The sequence below is a fragment of the Triticum dicoccoides genome, chromosome 2B (assembly GCF_002162155.2).
Source record: "Triticum dicoccoides isolate Atlit2015 ecotype Zavitan chromosome 2B, WEW_v2.0, whole genome shotgun sequence".
NCBI classification, from domain to species: Eukaryota; Viridiplantae; Streptophyta; class Magnoliopsida; order Poales; family Poaceae; genus Triticum; species Triticum dicoccoides.
Genome location: NC_041383.1, coordinates 790,365,107 through 790,377,340, shown reverse-complemented (window position 1 = coordinate 790,377,340; position 12,234 = coordinate 790,365,107). Strand labels below are relative to the sequence as shown.

The window sequence follows — 12,234 nt, the reverse complement described above, 5'->3', positions numbered from 1 at the left end:
TGTTTGATGATATTTTTAAAAAAATTATTACTGTCTTATAAAAAAAATATTACTGTTATGATTTAAACAAGTTTGAACATATTTAAACACAAATAAGTATCAAACAACATTTTAAATGCATAAAAAAAATTGTGGAGCCTGGGAATCGAACCCAAGACCTCCTGGTGTGAGAAGTGGTTGCTGACCAGTCGAGCTAGTAGAGGGAACTTGATGTGGATCAGGTCAGGTGGAAGATAACCTGTTGGCTCGAGCAGAAATCAAAAAAAATACTAATGGCGCACCAGGGTGAGGTGCGCCATTAGTATGGATGTACTTATGGCGCACCGAGGGGTGGTGCGCCATTAGTATTGTGCCGCCCCCATCCATATTTCCTCCCCGGCCCAAACCTATCCCCTCTCTCTCCCTCGCCCTCGCCCACGATCCCCTTCCCCTCTCCTCTCCCGACGCCGCTGCCCCGCCGCCTCGACGCCGCCCCGACGCCGCCTCGACGCCTCGACGCCGCCTCGACGCCCCGACGCCGCCTCGACGCCCCGATGCCGCCTCGACGCCTCGACGCCGCTGCCCCGCCGCCTCGATGCCCCTATGCATGCCTGAAAAAATGGTGAATTTAATTTCCCTAAATCAGCCGGCCTCACTTCAGGCATCGAGCAACATCAACTTCCCCCCAACACAGTTACCATTTTTTAACTATACATGGTTGTTCTCTCTGAAAAACACTAGTAGGCCTTGGAAGCGGTTGTGTATAATTCAGCAGTTACATAGTTTATAGTTTCTGAATTTCTCAAATCTGGTTCTTTCTGTTTGTGTTTTGACTGTTACGTATAGTTTCAGCAGTTAGCCATTGCAATTAAGGAATATACTTTGAGAAGAACAAACACCAGTTATAAAAATTGTTTCATTGCGCCGTCAATGACGGGTGAGATGGCAGCACCCATGGAGTTCATTTGGTTCAGTTTCTATAGTGCAGTTAAGAGTATTAGTGCTTACCGTTATTGAGTAAAAAAAGGAAAAGACAAGCAATGTGAAAGAATCAGATTACGTGTGGTAGAGAGAAGTTCCTTCATTTTTTTCTAAGTGCACTGCAGTACTTGTTCCTTTGTGCACCATAAGTAAAACTAGCTAATTTTATGAAAATGTATCATGTCACTGTCCGTGACTCTCTCTTTTTAAGTCCACATTCTGTTGGTGGCTCGGTTAACTCCTAGGGTTTTAGCAGTTATGTATAAAAAACATAGAAAAGCCCGGCGGAATTAACTTTGGATTTTCTGCATTTAACTAAAAAACCCATAAAGAGTACAGTTCATTATTGAATAAAATGAAATGGCAGTTTATTTAGAAATTTGGAGCAGTTGTTCTATGGTTTTTTTTAGCACAAAAAGTCTGATTATATAAGCAAAAACAATTGTTAGCTTTTAGATGTTGTGGTGGTTCACTTGGGGGTATGTGTAGCAGTTAGCAAAAACAGAGGACTAAAGTGCTCTGTTTTGGCAAACCAGTGCATGCATGCATTTTTTCTTCTTCATTTTTTTTCACTGACAACGAATGCTGGCAACTCGACAGCAGCTAGCTAGCAGGTGTTCCTTTACAAGCATAGTAGAGCATAGTATGGATTCTAATGTTCAACTCTGACTAAACAGGTTCTGCAAACGGTCTTTTACTGCACTTGACTGAAGAAGTAGGTGTCTGCTATATCCTGCACTTGAGGTGAGTTGTGTTCTCAGGTTTACATTGCAATGGGCACTCTTCTTGTAAACACAAATTCAGATTTATATACTATATGCTGGCATGACTGTTTTTATTAGGCAGGACAGTGCAGTAGTTGATGTATCTTGGGTTGATTATAAAGTTGCTTGGGTTTAATATTACCCAGCATGATGATGTATCAATGTAGCATTAGCATATGATCCAAGTGCTAGTACTGCTAGTAAATAGCTAATACAGTTAATGAAGAAAAAGAAAAACTGCTAGTACAGTTAATGAAGAAGAAAAAAACGGCTACTACTGCTAGTAAATAGCATCGGACTGAATGTCTTTTATATATCGCCAATACAGTCTGATGGACAATACAGTTATTGAAGAAGAAAAAAAAACTGCTAGTACTGCTAGTAAATAGCATCAGACTGAATGTCTTTTATATATGGTACTGCTAGTAAATAGCTTTTTCTATATGCTAATTTGCATCAAAGTGTAGAACAAAGCATCAGACTGAATAACTAACAGTGGGTAACCTAACTATTCATTTTTCCTTAGGTTAATATTAAAATGTCCAGTGTATATATATTTGAAAATGGTTGCTGCTAGATGTTAATTTGCTGGTACTAGCTAGAATTTGGCACTGAAAAGCAAAAGCAAAAGCTAATTAACTGCTGGGTAATAGCACTGGTACTAGGTAGCTAAAATATGTGTTCTGAAACACTAAGAGAAGAAACACTTACTACATACATATGCTCAAGAAACACTTACTAACCAGAAAAGGTTTTGACTTGAAATGTTAATAGTACAGAGAGCACCACAAGTTAAACACCTCAATCTGTTAGTATTTGTCTGCATTTTCTCACATTCTTCTTGTATCTGATCCAGTATTGCTTGTAGTGGTTTGTCCAAAATGTTGAATGATACTGCTTGGAGATGCATATATTGTTTCACCTCTTCACATGCCAATGTATTTTCCATGTTGTGATGGAGGCCTTTTTTGCCTTGTCCACCCGAGAGGCCCTTGAGTTTGCTAGAATGTCGATTAACTTCCGTTCCAGCAAATTCGGGTACTCCATATGTCCTATGTTCAGCAAAGGTCATGCTGAAATTTTTCGTGAATTTTAGCATGACTTTGCTAAAAATAGGACATATGGGGTACTTGTGACTAATGCATGGGCCGGGGTACTTGTGACTAATGATGAAAGCTTAGGCTTTTAGGGTGCCTCGGCGTCGAAAAACCCTCAATGATAAAAGCTTAGCTTTTAGGATGCCTCGGTGTCGACAAACCCTAAATGATGAGACCATGATCTTGTTCCTTGACAATAACCAACTTTTTGACCAAACTTTGTTCCTATTTAGAGAGAAACATGGCCAACAACGATGAGGCCGGGGGTTCGGGCGGCAAGGCATTCTGGGAGCTGTCCCAGGAGATGGAGGAACAACCTCACTTGTATGAGGACGCCGCCTTCCCCACCGATCCTAAGATCACTGATGGTACCGCCGAGGATGACCCCATTGATGCCACCACTGATGGTGCCACCGAGGATGCCACCACTGATGATGGCGGCGCACGCACAGATGGCAGCCAACCGAAGAGGCAACGGAAGGACCGGCTCCCGACCGTGCTCCGCACCCTCAAGGAGGAAGTTACTGAAGTGGACTCGACGGGAATCCAACGGCACCCGAACGAATAGTCAAGGGGTACTCGCTTCAGCTCCGGTGCATTCTCTGGAGCACCGTCTCGATCAACACCGAGAACCTGAGGCATCCTGACCGAGGGAATTTGCGCAACCTCCTCTTCACGAAGCTGCACGAACGATACAAGTTCCCCGCTGAATTTGAAAACACAAGCCTCAAAGGGAATAAAGTGAACAATGCTGCCCTCACGAAGATGAGCAAGGCCCTGTCTACTTGGAAAAGCAATGTGAAGAGAATGATCGAGAAAGGTGAGAGTTATGAGAAGATCAAGGAGAAAAATCCTTCGATCACCGAAGATGACTACAACGACTTCAAGATCAATTGCTCGAGCACCGCAAACTCCCAATCAAGTCAGTGGGGGAAAGAAATGCGGGAGCTGAACTTAGGGGAACACACACTCGGACCCGGCGGTTACAGAGTGGCGGACCCTATATGGGACAAGGAGGAGGCGGACTGTGCCGAGCAAGGCCTACCGCCCCTCTTCGATAAATACGGTGACAAGCAGACCAGGAACTTTGTCAGGGCCCGGTACAAGAAGGACCCGAAAACAAAGGAGCTTACCACGGATCCGAAGACCAGGGCGCTTGAGCTTGTTCTGGTAAGGAATACACCCCCGCGTAATTAGCTCCATATGGTTGCATTCTAATTAATGAAGCCAAATTTCTAAATGGTTCACATTCCTTCCGCAGGCGACTGAAAGCAGTAGCGCGGGGTCGACTAAGAGCAACCCTTGGGACACCACTCTAAATAGGGCGTTGAATGTAATGAAGAACAAAGATAAGCTCAGTAAGCCGACGTCAGCTGGTCGTGTGGCCGGCAAAGGCTTGTCGACAAAATGGTCGTCATACTATAACAATGGTGGGCGAAAGGAGCAAAAGACCAGCTCGGAAAGCCAGGCGCGCGAGGTTCAAGAACTCAAGGCACAGGTGGCGCGGATTCCGGAGATTGTCCAAGAGCAAGTGCAACAACAACTCGGAGCGACGATCACCGCCATTGTGCCTACCTTGATCGAGGGGTTGAGTGCGTGGATTGCGGGCGGCCAACAGGGGCCGCCCCCGATTCCTAGCTTCACGGCCAGCAACTCGCAGAATGCGATGGCGGGGCCATTGGTGTCTCCGGCGGAGGCGGCATTGGTGTCTCCGACGCCGTCACGGGAGCTTAATGCACCCGGGTGTACGCCGGCCGACACCTCTGCAGCAAGCGGCCCCTCCGTCAACTGTACGCCCGCCGTTGGCGGTGCCTCGACATTAGCCGAGCTCGATGCCATCATCACGGTAACTAATTAAGCCTCTCTCGGCCGAGGACTTCATCTCCTTGCCTTTGACTAGGTATCCCTGACGCCCTACATGTTTTCGCAGGGCGCCGCCGATGTTCCGTGCACTCTCCTGCACTTCGTGAACAACGAGTTGGTCGATGTCGCCAAGGGCAAAATCGTTCAACCGTGCAACCCCTTGTTCCACGGTACCCAGATGCCACCCAACTTGTTTAGGGTTCAACTGGTTCGGGTGCTGCCAGGCTGCGACGAGTTGTTACCTCCGATTCAACCCGTCGGGGCCGACGATGATGACGTGATGACCCTCAACGCCTGCCTGAGCTGGCCCCTGCTTTGGCCGAAGAGCCAAATTCGTTTGGGGGCGGGGGACACCACCCCAAAGACAACACCGCCAGTCGTGTCGGCGCCAAGTCGGCCCCATGGCAAGACCGCCGCAACGGTGCCGGACATCCCTATGCCACTGGATCCAAACATGCATATGGCACAGGATCAGAACAACGACGACGATGATACATTTGGCAACGTCGATCAGTACTTTGCCGATCATGGGTACGATGGCGACTTCATGGGGCCTCCTTCTCAAGAACCCAATCCAACAAAAGACGTGCGCGATCTAGCTGGTACCGCGGAGAAGCCAAGTTGCAACAGGCGTCGTCTGCCGTTCAGCTCTTAGGAGACGCCTCCAGCTGCCGACTTCACCGAGCCTCAGATAGGCGAGGTGCGAAATATTATCAGCCCCAACACACTCAAGAAGGCGGTCTGTGAGCAGAACTCGGTCCCATTACAGGAGAAGAAGAAGGCACGCAGAAGAAAGACTAACAAGGGTGCGAGCCAGCCGGCACCGAGTACGATCCGTGCTCAGGACGGGCCACCTTCACCTAAGGATATCTCGAGGAGGGTTCATGTGGCGGGTAGGGCGATGCCACCGACAAATATGCTCAATGCTGCAACCGGTGCTATGCGGAGTCTGCATGACAGTGTTCTTTCTTTGGAGAAGCGGCGTCTCAGAGAGAAGGATGTGGCATACCCGGTTTCCGCGGCCAAGGTGCCAGAGGGCAAGGGCTTTGTGGATAACTCCATCGGGCGTACGATCATCCTGCGGTTTGATGACATCCACGCTATGTTGAACCTTCATCCGCTGCACTACACCTTCATTCGGCTATTTTCGCTGAGTATGGAGATGCGGATCATTCGCGACAAGACCCCGGACATCATGATAGTCGACCCCTTCTACATGCGTGCCAAGATCTTGGGCAGCGCTGGGGACCGGCTAGTCGCGAGTTCTTACCTCGAAGGCGTCATTCTGGCAAACCAAGATAAGGATAACTTCCTCGTGCCTTACTTTCCCGAGTAAGTCCTCCCCTCAACCGGCCCGTAACATATGAATTCTTAGATTTCGATCGTTTTTCTTTTAACATTCCGTGTTTTCTGCAGTGACACACATTGCACGCTCATCCTCCTAAGCCCCAAATATTCCATGGCCATGTATTTCGACCCGGACCGTCAGTCGAACGTAGACTACACAAATGTCAAGAAGGTTCTTGATGATGTTCTCCCCGGCTACGCCAAATCTGGAGGCACCTTCACCAGGCCTATTCGTAAGTACGGCAAGTACGTGTTCTCCCACAATACGACGTTCTGCTGCGTCAAGCAGCCGCCTGGCGGTCAGAAGGGTGCCTACTACGCCATCCATCACATGCGGGCGATCGTACGGGACCATCATCAACTTCTGCTACCGAGTAAACTCAAAGATTGGGCCGCGAGCGTGTCGGTAATCCAGGACGCGGACATCAGACAAGAATTCTTTCGCATCCAGTCGGAGTTTGCGGAAATCATCCATCAAGATGTCCTTCGTACCTCGGGGCAGTTCTACCTCAGAAATCAACCGTCCAACAGTGACATCGACACAATGCTACAAATGCAGGCTGACAACGCCCGTTATTTCATGACTCCCACGATAGACGGCGGCTTCATCCACGCTCCGGTCCCTTGAGTCGAGTCGAAAGCAGTGATGCTATGTCTAGTTCTGAAACATCGATTGGCTCATGTTGTAATTAAACTTTAATGAACTTGTAGTATGTCTCTTTGGTTTTGAGAGTCGTTCAACTTAGATGTAATCGATGCTATTAATGTCTTGCTTTTCTCTTCCGATCGTTCTGTTGCATACTTATATATTACTTATGTATTGTCTGTGAATTGGTACTAACGTTTCGTTTGGCTAGTGCACAGCGATGCCGTCGTATGTCGTGTACAAGGGTAAGGTTCCCAGAGTCTACGACGACTGGGAGGAGTGTCGGAGACAGGTTCACCGATTCAGCGGTAACAGATACAAAGGGTACACCACTAGGGCCGAGGCTGAATCTAGATACGCCCGCTATCTAGCGGGAGAGGGGAGGGAGCGTTGGAGGAACCGGATGAAGACGAGTTTCATCGTGATGATGCTCATCGTGATGACCGCAGCTCTCTTCTATATGATGGTAGTTTAGATGATCGATATCGACTTGTAATGTGAAGACAAACTCGCTACTCGCGGTCTCGAGACTTGTAATATAATGTTCTATCTTTGTTCGGTCTTTTCAATTCGGAGACTAACATGATGAATTGTATTCGGAGACTAATATGATGAATTGTATTCGATGAATCTGTTGTTGATGTGTGCTGTCTATATTTTGTCCAATTATACATTTTGTAACCTGTGCAAAAAACAAAAAAATAAAAAATAAAAAAAACCTAATATTCATACTAATGGCGCATCACATCACAGTGCGCCATTAGTATGCCAAAGGATACTAATGGCGCATCACTAAACAGTGCGCCATTAGTATGCCGAAGTTACTAATGGCGCATCTTGTTGTTGTGCGCCATTAGTATGCCAAAGCACCTAGGTATACATGGCCCCCTGGGAGGCATACTAATGGCGCACTGTTGTATATACTAATGGCGCATCCGAGGTCCGCCATTAGTATACCAGATACTAATGACGTGGCACTAATGGCGCACCACTAATGCGCCATTAATGGCCAAATTAGGTGCATCATTAATAGGCCTCTTCCTAGTAGTGCGTATGCATAGGAGCAAGATGTCCGCGTGGTGCTCGTCAACTAGCCTCCCCTCCTTCCTCATCATCTAACATCATGACGGTCGTTTGTATTGAGTCATGAGCAACCTGGTTGCACTAAGTTATGAACTACTCCCGCCGTTCCTAAATATAAGTCTTTTTTAGAGATTTCACTCATTTTACTCCGTATGTAGTAATATACATCCGTATTGTAATCCATATCGAAATCTATAAAAAGACTTCTGTTTAGAGACGGAGGGAGTACCGGGTTATCTATACTGTCATACTCATATGTATTGCTCCCTCCAATCAAAAATAAGTGTCGCAGTTTTGAACTGAACCGAGTTCAAAACTGTGACAATTATTATGAATCGGGGGTATTTTCTGAAATGATCTTATTCATTTCAACTTTTTAATCGCATGTACATTATTTTAGGCAAAAGAAAGTATAACCCGCGTCACTCGCAGTCAGCAATCAACAAGGCACAAGCCAAAAACATCAACGCAGCAAAAACAACTGTACAAAAAGATCAAGAGGGAGAAAAGAGGCAAGTGCCTCACCCCCAAAAAAGGAAATCCTTGCTCAATCTTTCCATTAGCCAGCTGCTAGCACATCCAAGGCAAGCCCCTACCACCCAATGCCTTGTTGCCCTTGGCCACCGCCCGAGGCGACAACCTCGTCTTCCCTCTCATTTCTTTGCACACCATCTCCAGCTCCGCCACCCGGTCCTGCATCCGCTGTAGGTTCATCCTCAGCGTCTCCTTCTCCTTCTCGTCGTCCGGCACGACCCGCTTCGGTGTAGGCGACGACAAGGGGCTCTGGAGCGAATTGGGTGGCCGCTGCAAGGACAATGCTTGCACGGCAATCCTCGGTGGGACCCGCCGGTTCCTCGCTAGGTCCTTGCACGCTTCAAGGGTCAACTTCTCATAGTTGAGGCACCGACACAGCGTCGAGCGCTCCTCGACGGTCAGCTCGGCATGCGACTGCATACATTCACAAAGACACGAGTGTTATTCTCTTTCCGCCGCAAAATGTTATCGGGGAAGCAGTACTTTTAAGATGCATTTTTGCTATTTAATTTTATATGTTTTTCAATTTTAGCATGTCGTTTGATAAAAAATTGAAATTTCACAGAATCATGAAGCGTTTTTTGGTCGCCATTTATTTTAAACATAGGCAGTACACTACACACGCTATGTGTAATCCAGTAGCCAAGAGCTTAGAAAAATCAGCGGTGTTTCATGAACAGAACTTTAGAAGCTCCGTACCAATAGCAAAGCTAGTGCACGGAATGCCGTGGACGAGAGGGAAACTAAAGCATAAAGGACAGACAAGAAGGGTGAGGAAGGTGGTTAATTAAAAGCAAGAGAACATATGAAGCACACCAAAGGCAATCTGGCACAAGGTGCACTCAGACAAACAAAGGCTACTAGTACTAGTACTACCTATCACCAGCAATAACACAAGGGCGAAATCTTAGTTCTGAAATGATTGGAGCACAGTACAAATGGAAGATCGATCCGATGCTTACTGCATGACAGCATGAGGCAAAAAGACTTCACTTCAAACAAAGCAAAATGCTGCCAAACATGTGCTGTTGCAAGAGCAGAGCAGAGTCAAGCAGAGCCAAAGTTCAGAGTTGTTGCAAGAGCTGGTTCAGAGTTGTTCCAAGAGCTGGTTCTCTGAAGCAAGTGCATTATCTTAGACAGAGATGAAATTTTCAGCGTGTTGAATGGATTGACTGGGTGGCTGAATGGATGAGAGGATAAGGCATGATCGATGGATGATAAAGCGGATGTAGGTAGTTAGCGTGGTCTGGTGACAAGGTTTCGAGATCTAATCTGATGGGCCAAAAAGGGCTAAAGCCATCGCAGAGCAAAGAAAATTGCTTCCATACTCCATGACACAAAAGTGCTACACACTCCACCTCTCCATCACCATCATCACACTCATGGTGATCATAGCGCTGCTACCAAACTCTATTCGGCTGCTTTGCAAAAGACGATCCAATACCTAATACCATCGACTTAGGCATAGGATAATCTGTACTGTAGTTAACTTGGTTATATAGGCAGACTAAAAAGTGTGAGGTTTTCTTCATTTTCTGTAACAAATTGGACTAAAAAAATGTTAGCAACTTGGTCATAAGCAGCTCTCATAACCTGCACTAGTTTGCCTGAAATCATCATGTGAATGTGCACAGTGCCAGGTGAAAATCTTGGTGTCTGTCTGCCCTCTCTGACCAGCATGGAGGAAAAAAGCACTGCCATGGCAGAGAATACTGTACTAAAATGTTCATGATTGACCTATCATTAGCTAGACCCCAACTACACCAAACTTCTTAACCTCCCAGTAATCATGCTCTAGATCATCATGAGCACGTAAATATTTTTTGCTTGAAACATTTGAAAATTGAGGAGACGGTTCTTAATCTTACCTCGAGGTAGATGTCCAGTGCCCTGTACACGCCGTCGTAGCAGTCCCTGGCGGAGTCCGGCAGGCTCTCGGCGACGGCGAGGAACCGGGACACCCGCAGCCCCTGGTCCGGCGAGATCTCCGCCAGGTACTTGTCCACCAGCCTCCCCGCCTTCCGCATCCTCTGCGACGACGACGGCGAGCCGTCCTCCTCCACGGAGCTCACGAACACCCTCACGAGCCGCATGACCAGGCTCACGTCGTACACACCGCCGCCGTCGCCGGACACGAGGAGGTCGTCGAGCGTGGCCTGGTCCAGCATCCGCCCCACCAGCGTCTCCAGCCTGCGCCGGCACTCCCTGCCCAGCCCCGCCGCCGACACGGTCCGGAGCGCCCCGAAGAGGCCGCGGCAGGAGAACGCCGCGCCGCCGACGGCGAGCGCCACGCCGTGCACGGCCGTGTCGGCCAGGCCGGCGAGGATGTTGCCGCCCGAGTCGCCGGCCTTGCGGAGCGTGGCGGCGCGGCGGAGGTAGTGCAGCAGGAACCGCGTCAGCGTCAGGTTCCTGTTGTCGGCGCCGTAGCAGCCGAGCACTTTCATGGCCTTCTCGACGGTCGGCGGGGACAGCGACGCCACGTCGTCGTACCACCACTCCCGGCCGCCGCTCAGGCACGACGGCTTCACCGACTCCGGCGTCTTGGCCGCGGACGACGGCCGGCCACCGACCGTCTCCTGCGACGAGGACGAGCACGTCGACGACGTGGAGCAGTTCGACTTGGGCGTCTCCGCGCCCGCGTCGATCCTGGAGAACAGAGCCGAGAGCAGCTTCTCTTGTAGCCCGGAGGCGTCGGCGGCAAAGGACTCGCAGGACTTGACGGCGGCGAGCACGTCGGCCCACGTCCAGTAGCAGAGCCCGTCGTCCACGAAGGCCTCCGCCTGAGCTAGCAGGTTGCCGGCGCGCACCTCCTCCGTCATCTCCAAGAACGCCGCGGCGCAGTGCAGGAGCGGGACGTCGGCGGGGCGGAGCGGCGGGAGGCGGCCATCACCATAACAGAACCGCGCCACGAGCTCGAACCCCTCGCCGCCTCCCGGGAAGCCGTCGAGCTCAACAGACATCAACGCCTCCGCCGCTCCTCTGCCCGGCCTCACCCTCGTCATCTTCCCCTTCCTCTCCCGCGCCGCCATCGCCCTCAGCCTCCCGGAGAAGGCGCACACGACGCTCTGTTTCAAAGCGCCAAGCAACCAATCAATCATATCAAACTGAACTGCAAGTATTTTCTTGATCGATGCGACGCCGGCAGATAGGTACCTGGTGGAGAAGGAGCGTGTGGCGGCCATTGACGTGCACCGTGAGGTCACAGGCCTCGTCCATGGTGCTCGACGTGGGAGACAACAAAGAACAAACCACCAATGGAAGCAATGGACGTCGCACCCGGAGGAGCGAAGCGAAGTGGAGCGGTGCTACAATATATCTCGGGAGGCGAGGGCCGAGAAGATTTGCTCGCTCAGTTGAGCCGCGAGTCACAGGCACACAGTGGCGCTAGAGTGGTGGTGCAGCGACATGTGCATGTGTACCAGTGGAAGGGAAATCTACGGGGGAGCGGCTCATGATTCCCAGGAAGAAAACAAACCGGCGTTTTGGCCTTGGTAGGCTCCGGGTTCTCTGAACTCTTTATAGTGCCGGTGTTGGCCGGACTCTGGGGTTCATCAGAGATCGATCAGAGCGGTGGTGATTGAAGTAGTAATTGATTGAGGGGAAAGAGGCCGCCCCGCCTTCTGAGCGCACTAGAGCAAGCCAACAAAATGTCGCCCCAGCCCCGAGCTTGCTCTGTTGTGGATGATGAGTGAATCCAATAGAGCAGTGGCGCTGTGTGGGCTCAACTTTACCACTGTGCAGGAAGATGCTTCACAGGTAATTTCAGGATCTGCATCGGTCGACTGATGACTTTGCCACTGCAGCTTCACATCTGAGCAATGCAGGCGTGCATGCATGCATGCCACGGGATCGTCTTCGGCTCTCCTGCTTCGGTTCATAATGTTACTATACTTACTAATCTGGCCAGACATGCTGTGCATGTAACACTGTTTTTCAAAAC

At 49.4% G+C, this 12,234-nt stretch overlaps 1 protein-coding gene across 1 annotated transcript; it reads right to left on the bottom strand.

The window, feature by feature from the left end:
* Positions 1 to 8,197: 8,197 nt before the first annotated feature.
* Positions 8,198 to 11,854, bottom strand: LOC119366353 (BTB/POZ domain-containing protein At1g50280-like). The gene is made up of 3 exons (XM_037632079.1): positions 11,448 to 11,854; positions 10,163 to 11,359; positions 8,198 to 8,708 (listed from the first exon to the last, which is right to left on the bottom strand). Exons 1-3 carry the CDS (start codon positions 11,508 to 11,510, stop codon positions 8,331 to 8,333), a joined length of 1,638 nt encoding a protein of 545 aa, XP_037487976.1. The 5' UTR covers positions 11,511 to 11,854; the 3' UTR covers positions 8,198 to 8,330.
* Between the last annotated feature and the right edge of the window lie 380 nt (positions 11,855 to 12,234).